The sequence below is a fragment of the Erpetoichthys calabaricus genome, chromosome 11 (genome assembly GCF_900747795.2).
Source record: "Erpetoichthys calabaricus chromosome 11, fErpCal1.3, whole genome shotgun sequence".
Lineage (NCBI taxonomy): Eukaryota > Metazoa > Chordata > Cladistia > Polypteriformes > Polypteridae > Erpetoichthys > Erpetoichthys calabaricus.
Window position 1 is genome coordinate 53,125,171 of NC_041404.2, and position 25,340 is coordinate 53,150,510.

Sequence of the window (25,340 nt, forward strand, 5' to 3'; positions counted from 1 at the left end):
TGCCTGTCAGACAGCCTCGGTGTCCCAATCCCCCCTAATCCACTAACAGCTGTGTTTGGTGGGTTCACAGAGGGGCTTAAAGTGGAGAAGGACAAACAAACTGGAATTGCCTTCACTTCACTATTAGCACGTAGACTTATCTTGGTCAACTGAAAGAATCCTAACTCACCTCTTTTAAGTCAGTGGGTAACTGATGTTATATACTACTTCCATCCATCCATCCATTATCCAACCCGCTGAATCCGAACACAGGGTCACGGGGGTCTGCTGGAGCCAATCCCAGCCAACACAGGGCACAAGGCAGGGAACCAATCCTGGGCAGGGTGCCAACCCACCGCAGGAAACACACAAACACACCAAGCACACACTAGGGCCAATTTAGAATCGCCAATCCACCTAACCTGCATGTCTTTGGACTGTGGGAGGAAACCGGAGCGCTCGGAGGAAACCCACGCAGACACGGGGAGAACATGCAAACTCCACGCAGGGAGGACCCGGGAAGCGAACCCAGGTCCCCAGGTGTCCCAACTGCGAGGCAGCAGCACTACCCACTGCGCCACCGTGCCGCCCTATATACTACTTGAAATTGGAAAAAATTAAATATTCACTTAGAGGATCTGTGCAAAACTTTTTCAAAACCTGGCGGGATCTGATAACTAACATTTTAGAATAAGCATTTAAATCGAGGAAAAGGATTATCTTCTTTTTATTATATTTATATTATATATTATATTTATATTTATTTTTCTTATTATTAAAGTTTTACTCTGTTGGCCTAACTCAGCACGGTGGCGCAGTTGGTAGCACTGCTGCTTCGCAGTTAGGAGACCTGGGTTCACTTCCCGGGTCCTCCCTGCGTGGAGTTTGCATGTTCTCCCCTTGACTGCGTGGGTTTCCTCCCACAGTCCCAAGACATGCAGGTTAGGTGCATTGGCAATCCGAAATTAACTCTAGTGTGCTTGGTGTGTGGGTGTGTGTGCCCTGCCCGGGGTTTGTTTCCTGCCTTGCGCCCTGTGTTGTCTGCGATTGGCTCCAGCAGACCCCCGTGACCCTGTATAGTGGAACCTTCGTTCCAAAACTCGTAACCCGATTTGGTCGTGACCCGAAGTCATTTCCTCCATAGGATTGGATGTAAATACAATTAATCCGTTCCAGACCATACGGACTGTATGTAAATATATTTTCTTTAAAGATTTTTAAGCACAAAAATAGTTAATTATACCACAGAATGCACAGTGTAATAGTAAACTAAATGTAAAAACATTGAATAACACTGAGACAAACACCCAGGCTCCCTGCTGAGCTGCACGCAAGCCCGCGCTCTCACTATCCTGCATCGGCTTTATTTATGTAGTTATTTATTAAAACTGGCCTTTTTGACGGGAGCTGTGGACCCGCTATACCACAAGAGGAAACTGGGTTGAGAGGAGGTTAAAGTTTTGAGGGAGAGTCCCTCTGTGTGATGCACCGAGAACAATGTACAGTACAGGGAAAGACTGAACACGTGCGGAAATCATCAGCACACACAAACCAAAAGGGAAACTGGCTTGTTCGTATACCGAGTGTGTGGTCGTGAACAGATGCAAAAGTTTGGCGAACTCTTTGGTCGTAAACCGATTTGTACGTGTTCCGAGACGTTCGTGAACTTAGGTTCCACTGTAGTTAGGATATAGCGGGTTGGATAATGGATGGATGGATGGATGGATGGCCTAGCTCTCTTTCTTATGGGTGGGGTTTGATTTGATTCGAACCTAGTTTTGTAAAACTTGACTTGCTTGTATAGAATGTTTTTTGATTTTAAATAAATTCAAAAAAAAAAATTGCCCAAAATGTTTCCAGGGCAAGAGCCAACCTGCAAACATTGCAATCGAGCTCCAGCCTCACTGGGCCACATGTTCTGGGTGGGCACCAAATTAACATCATTCTGGACCAAAATCTTTAAATAGCTATCAGACAGCCTTGGGGTCCCAATCCCTCCTAATCCACTATGTTTGGTGGTCTCTCAGATGGGCTTAAAGTGGAGAAGGACAAACAAACTGGATTTGCCTTTACTTCAGTATTAGCACGTAGACTTGTCTGACTCAACTAGAAGAATCCTAGCCCACCTCTTTTAAGGCAGTGGGTATCTGATGTTATGTACTATTTGAAATTGGAAAAAATCTAATTCTCACTTAGAGGATCTGTGCAAAACTTTTTTTTTAAAACCTGACAGGATCTGATCAATAAAATTTTAAAATAAGCATTTAAATTGGGGGAAAAGGATTTTCTCCCCCTTTTACTTTCTACTCTTAAAGCTTTACTCTGGCTGTTGGCCTTTCTCGCTTTCTCATGGATCGGGGGTTTAACTGAATTTAGTTTTGTTAAGTTTGACTTGTTTGTATGAAATGTTACTTGCTTTTAATAAATTCAATAAAACATAATAATAGTAGGTAGCGCTGCTGCCTCGCAGTTAGGAGACCCGGGTCCTCCCTGCGTGGAGTTTGCATGTTCTCCCCGTGTCTGCGTGAGTTTCCTCCGGGTGCTCCGGTTTCCTCCCACAGTCCAAAGACATGCTGGTTAGGTGGATTGGCGATTCTAAATTGGCCCTAGTGTGTGCGTGGTGTGTGGGTGTGTTTGTGTGTGTCTCGCGGTAGGTTGGCACCCTGCCCAGGATTGGTTCCTGCCTTGTGCCCTGTGTTGGCTAGGATTGGCTCCAGCAGACCCCCGTGACCCTATGTTCGGATTCAGCGGGTTGGAAAATGGATGGATGGATAATAATAGTAAAATAAGTATTATTGTTGATTGATTGACTGATCTATGAAACCATTGCTTTGTATGCTTTTTAGAAAACTTGAGTTTATTGGAAAAATATTCACTCCTCGCTGACTGGGGTCATCTTTATCAGGAAGTCAAACACCTAACCATGGATACAGCTGCCCAGACCAAGGCTGGAGGGCACAACAACAATAATAATAATAATAATACATTTTATTTATATAGCACCTTTCTCATGCTCAAGGTACTTCACAGACTTTAAGAAAGAACGGCAGGGTATACAGTATATAGCATTGTACCAAACCAGATAAATAAATAAAGAAGAGTACGATAGTAAATTCAGAGAAAAGCCTAACAGACAATAATAATAATAATAATTCTTTGCATTTATATAGCGCTTTTCTCACTACTCAAAGCACTTAGCAATTGCAGGTTAAGGGCCTTGCTCAAGGGCCCAACAGAGCAGAGTCCCTTTTGGCATCTTATGGGATTTGAACTGGCAACCTTCCGATTGCCAATGCAGATCCTTAGCCTCAGAGCCTTCGACAACATAATTGATGGTCTCACACACACACACAGGTTACACGAGCAACTTGGCAGAGAAGTAAACTGAGAGAAGGGTAATAAAGTCAAGTAGAGCTAAAAGCCTTCCTGAACAGATGAGTTTTGAGTTGTTTTTTAAAAGAATTCATGGAGTCAGCTGACCTGATTAATTTTGGTAGGTCATTCCAGAGTCTGGGTGCTATGCAGCTGAAGGCCCAGTCACCCATGGAGTGTAGATTAGTGTGGGGCACAACAAGATTGCCAGAATCAGAGGACCTTAGTGGGTGGGCAGGCACATAGTGATGGAGAAGGTCACTGATGTAGTTTGATGCAAGGTTCTTTAAGGCTTTGTAGGTTATTAGTAGGATTTTATATTTGATTCTGTAGGACACAGGGAGCCAGTGAAGGCGAAACAGGATGGGTGTGATGTGCTCGCTGCTGCTGGTCCTTGTCAGGACTCTTGCAGCTGAGTTATGAATAAGCTGGAACTGCGATATAAGATTTGAAGGGGCACCTGCCAGTAGGGAATTACAATAATCAATGTGGGATGTGATAAAAGCATGGACAAGTTTCTCAGCGTTAGAAAAGGAGAGGAAGGAGCGAACATGTGATATGTAATGAAGGTGAAAGTAAGAAAGTTTCTTAATGTGATTTATGTGGGCGGAATAAGAAAGGGAAGGAATCAAAAATGACACCAAGATTCTTTACAGTAGAGGCAGGTCTGATGAGATCACCGCCAAGATGGACTGGGAAGGAGCTCATTTTATTAAGTTGCACTTTAGTCCCAAGCTGCAGGAGGTCAGTTTTGTTGCAATTTAATTTTAAAGAGTTCTGCTCCATCCAGGTTTTATAGTGCTGAATAGTGCTGAAGGCACAGCTATAGTCAATGGACAGCATTCTGTCAGAGGTATTTTTCCTTCTCACTTCAAGTAATAACAACATTTTAACTTTCCTGAAGGTGCCATGTTCCTAACTAAGGATGGGGGAACTAACAAGCATTTTCCCAGGGAAACTTTTTTACTGCCCTGGTAAAGCTTTGATCCCATACTGTCTCACTACCGCTGTCAGTGCGTGACTTGGGATCATCTTTTTATTTGTAATTTTGATTGCCCTTGATCCCTTATATAAATGTCTATTGTCATGCAACCTTTAGCACTCACAGCTTACTGCAGTCTTCAAGCGTGGCATTTAATTGCACAAAAGCCCACTTTTTGGGTGGTTGCTGTCTCCATTGGCGCACCTGATTGGCAGAAGTCTGACTGAAGTCATGGCAAGAAGGTAAAAGGCAGAATACACTTTAATAAACTGCACAATACAAAAGGCTACATCAAAAGAGAGGTAGAAGGGAACATCAACAAAATCCGATACATTCATATTCTGACACTCAAACTTGGATATTTCACTGCCGCTAATGCCAAATTGCAAATGGGTGTTTTGGCACTTGCAGGAGACAGTGAAGCATATCAGGATGGAAAGAATTACCCTAAGTTCTTGTCTATAAGCCGCGGCTTATCTAAGGAAAAAAGTTGTGAAAATGAAAAAATAGAATATCGGCTTATACATAAATCCGGCTTATACAGTAATCCCTCCTCCATCGCGGGGGTTGCGTTCCAGAGCCACCCGCGAAATAAGAAAATCCGCGAAGTAGAAACCATATGTTTATATGGTTATTTTTATATTGTCATGCTTGGGTCACAGATTTGCGCAGAAACACAGGAGGTTGTAGAGAGACAGGAACGTTATTCAAACACTGCAAACAAACATTTGTCTCTTTTTCAAAAGTTTAAACTGTGCTCCATGACAAGACAGAGATGACAGTTCCATCTCACAATTAAAAGAATGCAAACATATCTTCCTCTTCAAAGGAGTGAAGCAAACAAATCAATATGTCTGTTTGGCTTTTAAGTATGCGAAGCACCGCGGCACAAAGCTGTTGAAGGCGGCAGCTCACACCCCCTCCGTCAGGAGCAGGGAGAGAGAGAGAGAGACAGAGTTTGTTTTTCAGTCAAAAATCAATACGTGCCCTTCGAGCTTTTAAGTATGCAAAGCACTGTGCAGCATGTCTTTTCAGGAATCAGCTTTACAAAAGATAGCAACGTGAAGATAATCTTTCAGCATTTTTAGACGAGCGTCCGTATCGTCTAGGTGTGCAAACAGCCCCCCTGCTCAATCCCCATACGTCAGGATCACAGATAGTCAGCGCAAGAGAGACAGAAAAGTTAGCAATCTAGCTTCTCAGCCATCTGCCAATAGCGTCCCTTGTATGAAATCAACTGGGCAAACCAACTGAAGAAGCATGTACCAGAAATTAAAAGACCCATTGTCCTCAGAAATCCGCGAACCAGCAAAAAGTCCGCGATATATATTTAAATATGCTTACATATAAAATCACAATTTAAATGACCGCTACGCGCGCGTGTTGACTCGGCGACGCCCAGAGCAGAAAGAACGCGCTCCGGCCGCTCCAACCGCGCCATGCAGGGAGTGAGAGAGACGCCAATATCTCACACTCTCTCCCCCCTTAAAGAAATTAAATGGGTGCGAGTGAGACCACTGACCTCCCTCCCTTCTATTAGTTATAGGTTATAGTACGTTCGGCTTATCCATGAGTCCGGCTTATCTATGATACGATTTTATTTTAAAAATTTGTATGATTTTTGGTCTCCAGCTTATACATGAGTCCGGCTTATAGACAAGAACCTAGGGTATATTACAATGTCAATATAATGAATTTAAAGTTCTATTAATAAGCATGGAATACAATTAACAGAGCATGTGAGGCTCATTTTGAAAAATCTTGGAAGTAGGCTGCAGCAGCGCTACTTAAAATGTCCTACATCTCCCAGCAGCCCCAGCGGTATAACACTATTGGACAGCTTCAGAGGGCATAGGGGCTGCTAGGAAAAAGATTGAGCAGACAGGCCCTTTAAAAAGGAACGTAAAAGAAATAGGCAGGAAGGCGATCAACCATCTGTTTGTTAATACGCTTCATACACACAGCTGGATTACGACTTGACTAACTAGGACTACAGTTTGTTTCTGGATGTATGTGCTATCCTGTGCCTGCCTGTCTGTGTGAATTCGTACTGATTGGATACATTTGTGTCTGAGGGAGTGCTCCAACTCACCTCAAACCCCACATCGCATTAGGAACCTGGTAGGACAAACCTTGACATTGCTTTCAGAATTCTGTTCATAGGGCTTTTCATTCACACAGCCATCATCAACTGCCCCAATATACTGGACTGTTTTGGACTCTGTTGTTAGTGTTTATTGTTTGCAATTAGAGTTGTCAGTTATTATTGTCGTCGGGGAGCTGGGGAGGGCCGTTGCCTACATATCTTTGGTTATATTGTGTGTTCTTTTTTCATTATTTGATTATTATATTTCCTTGTTATGTACCCATTCATTGTGCCACTAACAGTGTCCCTGTGTGTGAGTGTGTGCGTGTTGGCTCAAGGCTGGGTGTGCTCCCGGGGTTCTCATAATAACCTAACCAAATCACCATCCTCAGATGGTGTGAATCTTAGGGTCCCCACGACTGCTACAAGACAATACGTTTTAAAAGAACTTACCACTTCCATAACATGAGTACTCCATTTTGATAGCAGCTGAAGACCTCGGAGCGCCAAATCAAAAAGTTCTCTATACTCTTCATCTGACTTTTGGCTGTCTAATCCAGATCCTGTCACAACCTGGTGTAAAAAAATAAAAATAAACAAGTTTAAATTCTAGACTTTATATTTGCCTGAATAAAAAGAGAAATTTCACTTATCATTCTCAAATCGACTTTAACCAGCTTAGGGTCTGGAGGGACAATGCCTGTATTGGCAGCATCAGGTTAACTTTCTTATTGTCAGACCCAAGCGGGCTTTAAAAACAGCGCTAAAAGCGTTAGTTTGAGTGTCGCTCGGGCAAATGTATAGAATGCGTCTCATGTAAGACCCGAGGTTTACTTGGGCTGTAAAAACGGCAAAAGAGTTAGAGCTGAGCCTCACTCTGGCAACACTATAGGCGTATCTTGCGGAAGAGTTAAGTTAGGTCCATAAATATTTGGACAGAGACAACTTTTTTCTAATTTTGGTTCTGTACATTACCACAATGAATTTGAAATGAAACAACTCCGATGCAGTTGAAGTGCAGACTTTCAGCTTTAATTCAGTGGGGTGAACAAAACGATTTCATAAAAATGTGAGGCAACTAAAGCATTTTTTGAACACAATCCCTTCCTTTCAGGGGCTCAAAAGTACAGTGCATCCGGAAAGTATTCACAGCGCATCACTTTTTCCACCTTTTGTTATGTTACAGCCTTATTCTAAAATGGATTAAATTCATTTTTTTCCTCAGAATTCTACACACAACATCCCATAATGACAACGTGAAAAAAGTTTACTTGAGGTTTTTGCAAATTTATTAAAAATAAAAAAATAGAGAAAGCACATGTACATAAGTATTCACAGCCTTTGCCATGAAGCTCAGAATTGAGCTCAGGTGCCTCCTGTTTCCCCTGATCATCCTTGAGATGTTTCTGCAGCTTCATTGGAGTCCACCTGTGGTAAATTCAGTTGACTGGACATGATTTGGAAAGGCACACACCTGTCTATATAAGGTCCCACAGTTGACAGTTCATGTCAGAGCACAAATCAAGCATGAAGTCAAAGAAGTTGTCTGTAGACCTCCGGGACAGGATTGTCTCGAGGCACAAATCTGGGGAAGGTTACAGAAAAATTTCTGCTGCTTTGAAGGTCCCAATGAGCACAGTGGCCTCCATCATCTGTAAGTGGAAGAAGTTCAAAACCACCAGGACTCTTCCTAGAGCTGGCCAGCCATCTAAACTGAGCGATCGGGGGAAAAGGGCCTTAGTCAGGGAGGTGACCAAGAACCCAATGGTCACTCTGTCAGAGCTCCAGAGGTCCTCTGTGGAGAGAGGAGAACTTTCCAGTAGGACAACCATCTCCGCAGCAATCCACCAATCAGGCCTGTATGGTAGAGTGGCCAGACGGAAGCCACTCCTTAGTAAAAGGCACATGGCAGCCCACCTGGAGTTTGCCAAAAGGCACCTGAAGGACTCTCAGACCATGAGAAAGAAAATTCTCTGATCTGATGAGACAAAGATTGAACTCTTTGGTGTGAATGCCAGGCGTCACGTTTGGAGGAAACCAGGCACCGCTCATCACCAGGCCAATACCATCCCTACAGTGAAGCATGGTGGTGGCAGCATCATGCTGTGGGGTGTTTTTCAGCGGCAGGGACTGGGAGACTAGTCAGGATAAAGGGAAAGATGACTGCAGCAATGTACAGAGACATCCTGGATGAAAACCTGCTCCAGGGCGCTCTTGACCTCAGACTGGATGTTGTGTGTCTGAATTTTGGAATAAGGCTGTAACATAACAAAATGTGGAAAAAGTGATGCGCTGTGAATACTTCCCGGATGCACTGTAATTGGACAAATTAAATAACTGGAAATCAAATGTTCATTTCTAATACTTGGTTGAAAACCCTTTGCTGGCAATGACAGCCTGAAGTCTTGAACTCCTGGACATCACCAGATGTTGGGTTTCCTCCTTTTTAATGCTCTGCCAGGCCTTTACTGCAGCGGCTTTCAGTTGCTGTTTATTTGTGGGCCTTTCTGTCTGAAGTTTAGTCTTCAACAAGTGAAATGCCTGCTCAGTTGGGTTAAGATCAGGTGACTGACTTGGCCATTCAAGAATTTTCCACTTCTTTGCTTTAATAAACTCCTGGGTTGCTTTGGCTGTATGTTTTGGGTCATTGTCCATCTGTATCATGAATCAATTTGACTGCTGTATTTAGCTGGATTTGAGTAGACAGTATGTCTCTGAACACCTCAGAATTCATTCGGCTGCTTCTGTCCTGTGTCACATCATCAATAAACACGAGTGTCCCAGTGCCACTGGCAGCCATGCACGCCCAAGCCATCACACTACCTCCACCGTGTTTTACAGATGATGTGCTATGCTTTGGATAATGAGCTGTTCCACGCCTTCTCCGTACTTTTTTCTTGCCATCATTCTGGTAGATGTTGATCTTGGTTTCATCTGTCCAAAGAATGTTTTTCCAGAACTGTGCTGGCTTTTTTAGATGTTCTTTAGCTAAGTCCAATCTAGTCCTTCTATTCTTGAGGCTTATAAGTGGCTTGCACCTTGCAGTGCACCCTCTGTATTTACTTTCATGTAGTCTTCTCTTTATGGTAGACTTGGATATCAATACGCCTGCCTACCCCCTGGAGAGTGTTGTTCACTTGGTTGGCTGTTGTGAAGGGGTTTCTCTTCACCATGGAAATGATTCTGCGATCATCCACCACTGTTGTCTTCTGTGGACGTCCAGGTCTTTTTGCATTGCTGAGGTCACCAGTGCTTGTTTTCTTTCTCAGGATGGACCAAACTGTAGATTTTGCCACTCGTAATATTGTAGCAATTTCTCAGATGGGTTTTTTCTGTGTTCGCAGCTTAAGGATGGCTTCTTTCACCTGCATGGAGAGCTCCTTTGACCGCATGTTGTCTGTTCACAGTAAAATCTTCCACATGCAAGCACCGCACCTCAAATCAACTCCAGGCCTTTTATCTGCTGAATTGATAATGACATAACGACGGACTGGCACACACCTGCCCATGAAATAGCCTTTGAGTCAATTGTCCGATTACTTTTGAGCCCCTGAAATGAAGGGATTGTGTTCAAAAAATGCTTTAGTTGCCTCCCATTTTTATGCAATCGTTTTGTTCACCCCACTGAATTAAAGCTGAAAGTCTGCACTTCAACTGCATCGGAGTTGTTTCATTTAAAATTCATTGTGGTAATGTACAGAACCAAAATTAGAAAAAAGTTGTCTCTGTCCAAATATTTATGAACCTAACTGTAGGCCCAAGCACATCTTCTCCTAGCCTCGTAATGGCGTCTCGTAAGAAATGCCTCTCACCAGCAGTCATACGAGGTGAATCTGTCTTCAGGCAGTGAACTTCAGACGGTATGGGAAACCGAAAAGGATTCTGGTGAATCCAAAAGTGACACTCGCACATGTGCAGTGTACTGTTCATATTATTATTTCTATCATTATTATAATTTCTACACTTCTGACTTTGCACTTTTAATGTTTTTCACATTTTACAGTAGAAAGATGAGATTTAATAAAAGAATAATTTTTCAAGATAAACAATTCAATGTTTTTTACATTTTTTTTCAGAAAAAACGTAACGTAAGGCGGTTAAATATATTAACACTGGACAACAAAGATTTTCCTTCCTCAACACTTTTGGACGTACCTTACAGATTACCAAAAATCACCTTTAAAATTTTCGGTCATGTGCCGTTTCATTGCAATCACCTATTTTTGTGACTTTTCTAGGACATCTGTGGTGATCTAAAAGTAGTGGCACTGCTACTAGAAATGCACCTGGACATAGGAAGTCCTGTGAATGGGACGGCCATGTTAAAGAATCTCGCTACGTTGTAAAGAACTGGCTACCCCAGGGGAAGAATGTTAGCATTTTGAAAGTAGCTCATGTCATGGATGGGCGGGACGCCTCTGCCTTGGAAGGACCAGGGGAGCAAGTGTGGACAGAGCATCACCTTCCCCAGAATGCTAGATGGCAGCCCCGCTGTAGGGCAGCGGTACCTCAGACTCCTGCAGGGCTTCATGGGAATTGGAGTTCGTTATAACCCTGTTGGGATCCGGGGGCGCCGCCAGGGTGTGCTGCAACAATTCCTGAGCCCGTGTGGGCGGTTCTTCTGCCACACTCCGGAAGTGCTACCGGAAGCAGGTCAACGAGCACCTGGAGCATCTCCGGGTGACCTATATGAGCTGGACAGTTTGACATCCGCGGCAGAGCGATGGGCACTGAGCAGGCCACTGTCAATAATGGAGAATCCACTGCATCCACTGGACAGGATCATCTCCAGACAGAGGAGCAGCTTCAGCGACAGACTGCTGTCACCGTCCTGCTCCACTGACAGACTGAGGAGATCGTTGCTCCCCCACACTATGCGACTCTTCAGTTCCACCCGGGGAGGTAAACGTTAACATTATACAAAGTTATTGTCTGTCTATCTATCTACCTATCTAATCCTGCTATCTATCTATCTATCTATCTATCTATCTATCTATCTATCTATCTATCTATCTATCTATCTATCTAATCCTGCCAACTACGCTATCCATCTATCTATCTATCTATCTATCTATCTATCTATCTATCTATCTATCTATCTATCTATCTATCTATCTATCTATCTATCTATCTATCTATCTATCTATCTATCTAAGGGGCCAACAGACACTATTCCAGGAACCAGAGTTGGGTAGTAGTGGACGAATCTTGTCGGACAGGAGTGGTGGAGATAGAGAGAAGAGGACTAAGAACTGTGGTGTGTTTTGTGCTTTGGGACTATATTGTGTGCTCATGGGAACGGGGAAGACGTTTCACACGAGTGAAGTATAAATAAAGAACATTTCTGTTTTATCAGTGCCTCCCGTGTCTGTCTGTGTCGGGTTAAACACTGGTATAGCGCCATCTACTGTCACACCCGCTATATGCAGAGACCCCCCACCCTTCCCCAGATACAAGGTGATCACATGCATCTTCATGACAATAAAGTCACAGACACACATGAATGTTTGTCCCATGAGCAGTATTGGAAGAACAAACTCCGCCACCATGTCATCATTTTTCAGATACAGTTGGGACATTTTGGTGATACAAGAAACTTTAGAGTAGGCTTACCTCGCTGTTACTGTAGCGGGCCAGTTCAGAGATAAAGCGGATGTGATCATCCCTGATTTGAACCATTTGTTCACAAAGGTTGTACTGTGGGCTGATGCTACTCTGAGCACACGTCCACCTAAAGTTGAAAGCAACACATCTGTAACTTGAAGAACTACTACAACAGGGTGTAAAATGCTTAAAAATATTACTGGATTCCACATATTCTATTGGTAAACCATTAAGTCTATTAACATTGGTTACAAGTTCCAAACTGCAAAAATATCCAATAGTTTGTGTTTACCAATATGTTCCACTTCATAGATTAGCCAAAAAAGTATTTACCTTTTTTACAACATCTGGTATTACTTTTATTTAACATTCAGAAACATTAACTGATCCGCCATGTCTTTCCAGCAAGCAGATACCTCAGCCTCTGTGGTGTCCACCCCACCATACCAAAACTTCAGCCTACATCCTTGTCCTGGGAGGATAAAATCGTCCTTCCATTTTTTTTCTTCCCCACTTCTCCCAATCACCAATTCAAACACAGTGTTAAGTGTAGAAGGGGGTGGACTGGTGTTCCACCTGGGTTTGAGGAAATGTCACTAACCATAATGGAAGGAGTACAAGCAGCCGAAATGAGTTTTCTCCGCGGGGTGGCTGGACTTTCCCTTAGAGATAGGGTGAGGAGTTCAGTTATCCGGGAGAGACTCGGAGTAGAGTCGCTGCTCCTCCGCATTGAAAGGAGCCAGTTGTGGTGGTTCGGCATCTGGTCAGGATGCACTCTGGATGCCTCCCTAGGGGGGTGTTCCGGGCATGTGCCACTGGGAGAAGGCCACGGGGCAGACCTAGGACACACTGGAGGGATTATATCTCCCGGCTAGCCTGGGAACGCCTTGGGGTCCCCCCAGAGGAGCTGGAGGAGGTCTGGGCTTCCCTGCTTAGGCTACTGCCCCCGCAACCCAATTTCGGATAAGCGGTGGAGAATGGATGGATGAAGGAGTGCACGAATGGCGGCACAACCCATCTGGGAAGATCTTATATTTTTAATCCTGTTCAAATAGCAGGGCAGGTAGCAGGGCTCGGCTGACCAGTTCCCAGTTTGGACACTCGCAGGGTTCCTTGGAATTTGTAGTGTGGATAGGCAATGCTGTTGGGGACCTTGGGTGCTTCCAGGGGGCAGACCTTCCTGGCAAGGGTAACATCCATGTGACCCTGAAGTGCTTCCGTCATGCAATGCTTTGGCAACTGAAGTACTCCGGGATCCAGGATAAAAGGAGGCGTCCCGCATCACTCAAGGAGTTGGAGTTGGGAGGTTAAGGACAAGGCTTGCCTGGAGGAGAATGGAGGAATTATTATATTGGATGGAGACTGTGATTTGCAATGAAAGAAGAACCCGTGGAAGATATCCAGTAAAATAAATACACTTTCGTTGTACCCTTGACTGTGTTTGTGCACTTGTGTTTGGAGTCAGGGGCTCTGGGGCACCCCCCTTTTGGTCACAACAGAAAGTGTGAAAATAAAGCTAAATGCAACCTTAGAACACTGTGTGATAAATAATTATAGGCCTATTTCAAATTTACCGTTTCTCTCTAAAATACTAGAAAAAGTAGTCGCTAGTCAGCTTCAGACACACCTTATGCATTACAATTTATTTGAGAAATTCCAGTCTGGTTTCTGCACTGGTCATAGTACAGAAACGGCACTAACACATATTGTAAACGACATTCTGATATCCTCTGATGAAGGAAACTCCACTGTAATTATGTTGTTGGACTTAAGTGCAGCGTTTGACACCATTGACCATTCTATTTAACTACATAGGCTAGAAAATGATGTTGGCCTTACAGGCACTGTGCTCGCTTGGTTTAGTTCTAATTTATCAAATCGACTCCGATATGTACAGAAATGTGCTGACAGGACTCCATCATTATACACAGAAGTGAGATATGGTGTCCCGCAGGGCTCAGTACTGGGACCTTTACTGTTTTCACTTTACAGGCTTCCACTGGGATCTCTCATTAGAAAACATAATGTTAATTTTCACTCGTATTCAGATGACACCCAGTTATACCATCCATCCATCCATTTTCCAACCTGCTGAATCCGAACACAGGGTCACGGTGGTCTGCTGGAGCCAATCCCAGCCAACACAGGGCACAAGGCAGGAACCAATCCCGGGCAGGGTGCCAACCCACTGCAACCCAGTTATACCTTTCATTTAAATCAGATGATGTTTCTCTGATGTTGTCTTTAATTAGTTGTGTTAGTGAATTAAAGGAGTGAATCGATGAGAACTACTTGTCTTTAAATACTGATAACACAGAGATGTTAATTGTTGGAGGGAATGATGCTGATCACAACAATATTTTGTCATCATTTAACTCAGTTGGAATCCCCATTAATTTTACTGAATCAGCCAGCAATCTAGGAGTTATCTTTGACTCTAGCAGGTCATTTAAAGCGCATATTACAAAGTTGTCCAAATCATGTTTCTTCCATCTTAAAAATATTGGGAAATTAAGGCGCTTTCTAAATAAGTGGGATTCTGATAAATTAATTCATGCATTTATTTCTAGTAGGATTGACTACTGCAGTGCGGTGTTCACTGGATGTTCAAACTGTTCTTTATTCAGCCTCCACTTAATCCAAAATGCTGCTGCAAGAATTATTACAATAACTAGACATTAAGCCCGTTACAATAACGGGCGCTAGAATAGTAGTGCATAAACATTAGTAGGAACAGTCTATATTAAATGGCAAAGGACCGTCTATTTTCTGTTACAGTAATACTGGCTTGTATGTGGCTGTAATATGCGTCACTGTATTGTGTGCCTTTAATTTTCTCTCACAGTAATACGTCTCTCCAGCAAGTATTTTAATCTGTGCTGGCGTGCAGCTGATTATTGTATGTATGGCGTCTCCCCAGCAATGGATTTTATGTGCGCAAAAATAAATCTACTTTTAAAAGTCATCCTATTGTAATATCATGAAAATTCGTATATTTAGGAAAACACTTTACACTTTACCGGGCCAAGTTTATTAATCGCAAATCTGACATCCTCAGAGTGAACAACAAACACTAATCCCACCTCTTTGGGGAAGCTGGTCTCCGTGTCTCAGTACCCGATTGGATTTTTCGTGCGTTATGTTTTAGGTCTTATCTCATTTACCGAAATCCGATTGGATCAGCCGTGCGATATTTTATAGGTCCCGCCCTCTCTGTCTTGTGTGACGCGTCAGGCGGCCTTTGAAGCATCGCATCGTGCCCCGCGCATGAGCACTTCACCAGAAGATACACACACACGGACACATGGACGCACAAAGGGATTTACAGAGACATAATTTTGTCTATTTTTCCAGCGCATCGTGCACAAAAGCAAGGGAACGATGGGAGCACCAGAACTCTACTCACATCTCGTTGCTTCGTACCGCAAGCTGCAAGTAGTAAGTCTATGATAAGCCGAATACCGCTACACTTTGCCTCACGGGACGGAAGGACAATCCCAACCACTTTTATACAGTAAGATAAGAAAATACAAACACATAACTCCAGTTCTTAAATCCTTACACTGGCTCCCGGTTAAGTTTAGGGCAGTTTTCAAAATCCTCCTTTTAACATATAAAGCATTAAATGGCCGAGGTCCGGCTTACTTGTCTGAACTTATCATGACTTACAAACCAGAGCGCACATTAAGATCTCAAGATGCTGGTCTGGTTAGGATTCCAAGGATTAATAAAATAACAGTGGGAAGTCGAGCTTTTAGTTACAGGGCCCCTAAACTGTGGAATGGTCTGCCTGCTACTATAAGAGATGCCCCTTCGGTCTCAGCTTTCAAATCCCGGCTGAAGACTCACTACTTCAGTTTAGCACACCCTGACTAGAGCTGCGGTTTAACGGTACAGACTGCATCTCTGTTGTTAGTCATTAGCACTAAAACATAAGTAACATGAGAGTTACAATTGGATACTAACCCTCACCCATTCTGTTTTTCTTCTTGGTACTCAAATGTCGCACTTGGTGCCACGGCCCACCTGCCAAGTTGTTTCGGCTGCCTAAGATAAAGTCATCCCTGATGGAGGATTGCAGGAATCAGATTGGCTGGCCCAGCACTGTTTCAGCTGTGGAATGGCCAAATAGGGGGGACAGCTTGATGGCTGAGGTCTCCAGGACTCTAAACAAATCCAAATCATATTATGGGATATCATCTACTGTTAAATTCTGCTCCGTATTTGTAAAATTTTTATTTTTATACTGTATTGAGGAAATACTTGTGTTCTGTTCTGTGTATTGTATTGTATTGTATTGACCCCCTTCTTTTGACACCCACTGCAAGCCCAACCTACCTGGAAAGGGGTCTCTCTTTGAACTGCCTTTCCTGAGGTTTCTTCCATTTTTTTCCTACAAGTTTTTTTTTTGGGGAGTTTTTCCCTGTCTTCTTAGAGAGTCAAGGCTGGGGGGCTGTCAAGCGGCAGGGCCTGCTAAAGCCCATTGCGGCACTTCTTGTGTGATTCTGGGCTATACAAAAATAAATTGTATTGTATTGTACAAGAGGACCATGGTGAAGCATGATTTTAAATAAATAATCAAGTCCTGTGGCACGGTGGCGCTGTGGGTAGCGCTGCTGCCTCGCAGTAAGGAGACGTGGGTTCACTTCCTGGGTCCTCCCTGCGTGGAGTTTGCATGTTCTCCCCGTGTCTGCGTGGGTTTCCTCTCACAGTCCAAAGACATGCAGGTTAGGTGCATTGGTGATTCTAGTGTGTGTTTGATGTGTGTGTGTGTGTGTATCCTGCGGTGGGCTGGCGCCCTGCCCGGGGTTTGCTTCCTGTCTTGCGCCCTGTGTTGGCTGGGATTGGCTCCAGCAGACCCCCATGACCCTATAGTGCGGATATAGCGGGTTGGATAATGGATGAATGGATGGATTGATAATGGATGGCGAGCTCCAAACTAGAGCAGGCGCACGTGTGTGTGTGTGTGCACATGCCAGTCTAAGGTTGATTGGGGTGCTTGGCTGATTGCGCATTCATGTGCAAATGTGAGCAGGTCAGTTAGGTGCCTCCTTCACTCCTCGGAGTAAGTATAGAACAGAATAGAATAGAATGCCTTTTATTGTCACTATACACATGTACAATGAGATTAAAAGCAGCTCCTTCACTGCATACATATGTGTAGAACACAACAAGTAAATAAACAAATGGTGCAAAAAGTTGCAAAAAAAGTTCTGCGACGCTATATACAAATGGAAAGAATAATAACTAAATCAAGTTATTGCACATTATTTAAATACTGGAAAGAATAAATAACTATTGCACTATTGGGTTATTGCACATAATTTAAATATAGGACAGCACCTGCACCCAATCAGGCAACATACAAGAAGCCTGCACAGTAGAAAGGAGGATCACATCAAAGACAGACCTGAAACCAAAAACAAACACAAACGTGAGTGAACGCACTGTTGGGTGAGCCGAAAGCCAGTCTCAGAATGAGGAGGCAGAGAGCTCGGTAGCTCTGAGCGGAGATCGGTGCTCTAGAGGTGGATCACTCACTTAATGGAGGTGCAGGTATGACGGCAGTGGAGTCCTCCATTGGGACTCCTGGAGAGCCAGAAGGAAGATGGGAGGACATCCGACTCTGACAGGTGTAGCAGACGGCAAGACGGGGGTCGGAAAGGAGGACCGCAGCTGCTGTTGTATCCCCACTGGCTAAGCAAACCATAGGGTGAGCTGGGGGGGACAAGAGAGAGGAAGTTGTGTGGGGCTCAGGCGAAGGACCTGATGAATAGGTTGTTTTATTTCTGGTTTTACGAGGGACATTCAAAAAGTTTCCACACTTTTTTTTTTTAACTCTATTTATTAAGAATTTCACAAACAAATGACATCACTTTTCTACATATTACCTTCCTTTTGCGATGCAATTTTCTCAGTGTCATATCAAACTTTTAATGCCATCAGCAAAAAATGCCACTGATGCACCGCTGCTTTCACATCCTCATCATCACCTGGCTGTAACTGGACGTCCAGGGCGCTCTGCACCCGTCACACTAGTACGGCCATTTCCAAACATTTCAATCCATTCATAGACAACTCTACAAGAGAGAACTTTATCCCCATACAGAGCACACATGTGGAGATGAAGTTGTGCCTCCTTGGCACACTTTCTGCCCACAAGAAGCGTATGACTGGACGCTGTTCCTGTTTGGTGCAATTTCTAAGTTTGGTAGCCATCTTCACGACAGGGTGATGACTCTTATACTAAACTGCAAGGGCAGCCGACTTACCAGACAAAACTAGTCACATGACCCTCTCAGACACGACCAATCGCTACTCCTCCCGTCGTCAGCATTTCCAACAAAAATATAAAAGTGCAGAAACATTTTGAACGTCCCTTGTAATTGTGGATTTTTAACTCGAGGCCAATTCATTTGGTTTTTTTTAGTATTATTTATTTTGGGTCATCTTTTTTTGCAGTGCACTTGTTGTTTTAATAAAAACACTTGACGCACGTTTGCACTTATTTGACCGGCTCATCTCAGGTTTATAACTATCGACGGTTACGGGTTCAAGAGGCCCCAGGAAGCAACCAGGGAGTATGGCGCAGACCACGTCACACACTGATTTTTCAAAAGTTTTATATTTGTAATTATAAACCACCTAAGTTATATAAAAAATAAATTAAACAATTTTATCTATAAAATGTGATGCTCTGGTTTCCTCCCTTCAGATTAAACAGGCTGAAATCAAACAAATCACCAGGACCAGATAATAGTTACCCTTGAGTTCTTAAGGGTGCCAGCGAGTACAGATATAAACCCTTGACACATATTTTTAGGAAGTCACTGCGCACTGGAGAGATTCCGAAGCAATGGAAAATGGAAAATATCATCCCATTATATAAAAAGGGTGACCGGCAGATCCAAGCAACTATAGGCCAGTAAGCTTAACGTGCATCACAGGAAAATTAACGGAAGGAATTATTAAGGATAAGATTGAGCAACACCTGGGAAGGACAGGAGTTTAACTGAGAAGTCAGCATGGGTTCAGAAGAGGGAGGTCGTGTTTCACTAACATTCTGGAACTCTATGAGGTGGCAACAAAAGGATACGATCAGAGTGGAGCAGATGAGATTATTAATCAGGACTATCAGAAAGCATTTGATGGGGTGCCACGTGAGAGTTAAAAGAAGTGGCAGTTCAGGGTGATGTTTGTAGACTGGTGCAGAATTGGCTCAGAAACAGGAAGCAGAGGGTGATGGCAATAATAATTCTTTACATTTACAGTGCATCCGGAAAGTATTCACAGCGCATCACTTTTTCCACATTTTGTTATGTTACAGCCTTATTCCAAAATGGATTAAATTCATTTTTTTCCTCAGAATTCTACACACAACACCCCATAATGACAACGTGAAAAAAGTTTAATTGAGATTTTTGCAAATTTATTAAAAATTTAAAAATTGAGAAAGCACATGTACATAAGTATTCCCAGCCTTTGCCATGAAGCCCAAAATTGAGCTCAGGTGCATCCTGTTTCCCCTGATCATCCTTGAGATGTTTCTGCACCTTCATTGGAGTCCACTTGTGGTAAATTCAGTTGATTGGACATGATTTGGAAAGGCACACACCTGTCTATATAAGGTCCCACAGTTGACAGTTCATGTCAGAGAACAAACCAAGCATGAAGTCAAAGGAATTGTTTGTAGACCTCCGAGACAGGATTGTCTCGAGGCACAAATCTGGGGAAGGTTACAGAAAAATTTCTGCTGCTTTGAAGGTCCCAGTGAGCAGAGTGGCCTCCATCATCCGTAAGTGGAAGACGTTCGAAACCACCAGGACTCTTCTTAGAGCTGGCCAGCCATTTAAACTGAGCGATCGGGGGAGAAGGGCCTTAGTCAGGGAGGTGACCAAGAACCCAATGGTCACTCTGTCAGAGCTCCAGAGGTCCTCTGTAGAGAGAGGAGAACCTTTCAGAAGAACAACCATCTCTGCAGCAATCCACCAATCAGGCCTGTATGGTAGAGTGGCCAGACGGAAGCCACTCCTTAGTAAAAGGCACATGGCAGCCCGCCTGGAGTTTGCCAAAAGGCACCTGAAGGACTCTCAGACCATGAGAAAGAAAATTCTCTGGTCTGATGAGACAAAGATTGAACTCTTTGGTGTGAATGCCAGGCGCCACGTTTGGAGGAAACCAGACACCGCTCATCACCAGGCCAATACCATCCCTACAGTGAAGCATGGTGGTGGCAGCATCATGCTGTGGGGAACTGGGAGACTAGTCAGGATAAAGGGAAAGATAACTGCAGCAATGTACAGAGACATCCTGGATGAAAACCTGCTCCAGAGCGCTCTTGACCTCAGACTGGAGCGACGGTTCATCTTTCAGCAGGACAACGACCCTAAGCACACAGCCAAGATATCAAAGGAGTGGCTTCAGGACAACTCTGTGAATGTCCTTGAGTGGCCCAGCCAGAGCCCAGACTTGAATCCGATTGACCATCTCTGGAGAGATCTTAAAATGGCTGTGCACCGACGCTTCCCATCCAACCTGATGGAGCTTGAGAGGTGCTGCAAAGAGGAATGGGCCAAACTGGCCAAGGATAGGTGTGCCAAGCTTGTGGCATCATATTCAAAAAGACTTGAGGCTGGAATTGCTGCCAAAGGTGCATCGACAAAGTATTGAGCAAAGGCTGTGAATACTTATGGACATGGGATTTCTCAATTTTTTTATTTTTAATAAATTTGCAAAAACCTCAAGTAAACTTTTTTCACGTTGTCATTATGGGGTGTTGTGTGCAGAATTCTGAGGAAAAAAATGAATTTAATCCATTTTGGAATAAGGCTGTAACATAACAAAATGTGGAAAAAGTGATGCTCTGTGAATACTTTCTGGATGCACTGTATATAGTGCTTTTCTCACTACTCAAAGACGCTCTCCACACAGGGAGGACCCGGGAAGCGAACCCACAATCTCCTTACTGCACAGCAGCAGCACTACCACCGCGCCACCTGTGAGGATGTGAGGAACCTCATCAGCATTGGCTGATGTTAAGAGTGGTGATCAGCAGGGGGCAGTGCTGGGGCCGCTGCTGTTTTTAATATATACAAATGATTTGAATAGGAAAATAAGTAACAAGCTGGTTAAATTTGCAGATGATACCAAGATTGGTGGATTAGCAGATAATCTGGAATCCGTTATATCGTTACAGAAGGACTTGGATAGCAGCAAGCTAGGACAGATTTGTGGCAGATGAAATTTAACATCAGTAAATGTAAAGAATTCCACATAGGAAGTAAAAATGTTAGATATGAACACACAATGGGTGGTCTGAAAATCGAGAGCCCACCTTATGAGAAGGATTTAGGAGTCATAGTGGATTCTAAGCTATCAACTACCAGGCAGTGTTCAGAAGCCATTAAGATGGCTAACAGAATGTCAGGTTATATAGCGTCTTGATGTGTGGAGTACAAGTCACAGGAGGTTCTGCTCAAGCTTTATAACACACTGGTGAGGCCTCATCTGGAGTACTGGGTGCAGTTTTGGTCTCCAGGCTACAAAAAGGACATAGCAGCACTAGAGAAGGTCCAGAGAGGAGCGACTAGGCTGATTCCAGGGCTACAGGGGATGAGTTATGAGGAAAGATTACAAGAGCTGGTAAAACAAGCTTTATTAGTATAAAATCGCTCAATGGAAACACCAGACAATTTGCACATGTGTTTTCTCGACTTTTCAGAAGTGTCGTTTCTGTTTTGCACATAACTTCAATGAAAACGCGGCTAGTGACAGTGTGCCTTAGGATGTTTTTAGTTAGTGTGCCACCACTGAAAAAAGGTTGGGGAACGCTGGGCTAAAACATGGTCGATTCGGCAGTCGTGCAGGAATCCTTCTTCTGTAAGATAGGGAGGAGAGTTAAGGAGACATTTCTGCATGAACATTTCTAAAACGTTTGTGTATATTAAATACAAACATATCACTTAATAAACATGCTTGACCCTAAAATGAAAAAGTACAATTTCAAGTCAATTCAGTTCAATTTAATTCAGATTTTGTTGTCCAAGGTGGGAAAACGTGGTTGGTCAGCAGGTTCTACAGAGAAACCACAACGTAACATTAAAACCACATCACAATGAACTTCGCCATCAAACATAAGCTTTGTACACATGAGTTTTGAGGGTAAATCCAAAAGTAAAGGCAATTTGGAAATTACGTGGTAACAGCAACAGACAGACGCTGACGCAGTGCAACACGTTTGTGATAGCTTATGGGTAATTTAAACATACCTTTGAATACACACAGCACTCTGCCGTTAGTCTAGTTGAAGCCAAGGTTAACTGAACATGGACAGGATCGCACTATTGTTAAGTTTGTGAGGATTTTTTGGGCAGAGGGAGTGAAGTCTTCTGAAATTCAGTGAAGGATGTTGGCTCAGTATGGAAGTGAAAGCAACAGGACTCAACGAGAAGTTTATGTGGGGGTAGAAAGGGTGAATGCAGGAAGAACAAGTGTAACCGACGAAGCTGTTCGGCCATCATCATCACGCACGCCACATCAACATGGCAAACGCCTTCATTAGAGAAATGAAAATGAAAGTCCGCAATGCACACTTTAATCACAATGTCAGAATTGTTTGATTTGTAAATTTAAACTGTGAAGCAGAGAGCTAAATCGAGGAAAAATGGGTCTTGGTCCCAAGTATTATGGAGGGCACTGTAATAATCACATATGACTGCAAAGCCCCATCCATTACTTCAAGTACAAGATAATGCCATTAATATCCAAATGAGTGATCAGCAAAACCAAATCATGACACCCATGAAGGATATCAGTAAGCTGTTTAGATACCCATCTTGTGCCAGCTTTATGGTACTCCAAGTCATCAAGCACTATGGCACATGCAGATCCATAGCTGATAACCAAATGTGCAGGAACAGAACACGACATAATCCGTTGGCCTTCTCTGATGAAGGTGTCCCAGATGGATGGGGACCCTACCCAGCCGGGACGCCAGGACGGTCCCCGTGATGGACAATACCTCCCCTGGGCCACGAGGGGGAAGCCGCCCAGGCCTGCTTATGGGCCACTGGACCGGAGCTGGGACACTCATCCCTACCGGAGGACAGTTGTCAGCTCTTCCGCCACACCGGGAAGTGCTGCCGGAAGAATTCCCAGGGGCACCCGGAGTGCGTCCGGGGGCTCTCTTGACATTTCCGCCACACCAGGAAGTGTCGTCAGGGGGAGCACCTGGAGCTCATCCGGGTCGGTATATAAGGGACCGCCTCCCTCCAGAAGCAGAGCCAGAGTTGGGAGGAAGGAGACGAAGCTTGTGAGGAGGGGAGTGGAGGTAAAAGGAAAGAAGAAAGAGTGTTGGAGGAAGGCATTGTGGTGCTGTAAAGAAAATAAAAGAAGTGTTTTGGACATTCTGGTGTCGGTCTGTCTGTGTCCGGGGGTATGCTTTCCACAAAAGCATTTGCCATGTTGATGTGGACTTGCGTGTGTGATGATGATGGCTGAACAGCTTCGTCGGTTACACTTGTTCTTCCTGCATTAACCCTTTCTACCTCCTCATAAACTTCTCGTCGAGTTCTGCTGCTTTCAGTTCCTTACTGAGCCAACATCCTTCACTGAATTTCAGATTTCACTCCCTCTGCCCAAAAAATCCTCAGAAACTCAACAATAGTGCGATCCTGTCCATGTTCAGTTAACCTTGGCTTCAACCAGACTAACGGCAGAGCGCTGTGTGTAGTCAAAGGTGTGTTCAAATTACCCATAAGCCATCGCAAAGGTGTTGCACTGCGTCAGTTTCTGTCTGTTGCCATTACCACGTAATTTATTTTCAAATTGCCTTTACTTTTGGATTTACCTTCAAAACTCATCTGTACAAGGCTTATGTTTGATGGCGGAGTTGTTTGTGATGTGGTTTTAATGTTACGTTGTGGTTTCTCTGTAGAACCTGCTGACCAACCAAATTTCCCAGCTGGATGTCAAACTGTCCAGCTCCATGCCTACAATAGAGCCTGCCTTCCTCATCAGTTTGTCCAGGTGTGAGGCGTCCCACTTCTTTATGCTGCCTCCCCAGCACACACACACACATTTAAATGAATTTATTAAATGATATTTAATAAATGATGTTTAATAAAGCGGTGGGTTGGCACCCTGCCCGGGATTGGTTCCTGCCTTGTGCCCTGTGTTGGCTGGGATTGGTTCCAGCAGACCCCCGTGACCCTGTGTTCGGATTCAGCGGGTTAGATAATGGATGGATGGATGTTTAATAAATGATACAGTCATATGAAAAAGTTTGGGGACCCCTCTTAATTCTTTGGATTTTTGTTTCTCATTGGCTGAGCTTTCAAAGTAACAACTTCCTTTTAATATCTGACATGCCTTATGGACACAGTAGGATTTCAGCAGTGACATTAAGTTTATTGGATCAACAGAAAATATGCATCATAACAAAATTAGACAGGTGCATATATGTGGGCACCCCAACAGAGATATGACATCAATACTTAGTTGAGCCTCCTTTTGCTAATCTAACAGCCTCTAGACGCTGTCCTCCTATAGCCTTTGATGAGTGTCTGGATTCTGGATGGAGGTATTTCTGACCATTCTTCATACAAAATCTCTCCAGTTCAGTTCAATTTGATGGACAGCCTGCTTCAAATCATTCCATAGATTTTCGCTGATATTCAAGTCAGGGGACTGTGACGGCCATTCCAGAACATTGTACTTCTCCCTCTGCATGAATGCCTTTGTAGATTTTCAACTGTGTTTTGGGTCATTATCTTGTTGGAATATCCAACCCCTGCGTAACTTCAACTTTGTGACTGATGCTTGAACATTATCCTGAAGAATTTGTTGATATTGGGTTGAATTCATCAGACCCTCGACTTTAACAAGGGCCCCAGTCCCTGAACTGGCCACACAGCCACACAGCATGATAGAACCTCCACCAAATTTGACAGTAGGTAGCAGGTGTTTTTCTTGGAATGCAGTGTTCTTCTTCCGCCATGCAAAGCGCTCTTTTTTATGACCAAATAACTCAATTTGTGTCTCATCAGTCCAAAGCACTTTGTTCCATAATGAATCTGGTTTGTCTAAATGAGCATTGGCATACAACAAGAGACTCTGTTTGTGGCGTGAGTGCAGAAAGGGCTTCTTTCTCATCACCCTGCCATACAGATGTTCTTTGTGTAAATTGTGCTGAATTGTAGAACGATGTACAGATACACCATCTGCAGCAAGATGTTCTTGCAGGTCTTTGGAGGTGATCTGTGGGTTGTCTGTCACCATTTTCACAATCCTGCACATATGACGCTCCTGTATTTTTCT

At 43.7% G+C, this 25,340-nt stretch overlaps 1 protein-coding gene across 1 annotated transcript in view; it reads right to left on the bottom strand.

The window, feature by feature from the left end:
* The window catches only part of cyfip2 (cytoplasmic FMR1 interacting protein 2), a 252,229-nt gene that overhangs the window by 122,790 nt on the left and 104,099 nt on the right, over positions 1-25,340 (bottom strand). The window contains exons 11-12 of the mRNA XM_051934205.1: positions 12,033-12,150; positions 6,873-6,992 (exon numbers count right to left, since the gene is read on the bottom strand). Of these exons, the coding sequence (XP_051790165.1) occupies positions 6,873-6,992; positions 12,033-12,150 (238 nt within the window). The remainder of the gene's footprint in view (positions 1-6,872; positions 6,993-12,032; positions 12,151-25,340) is intronic.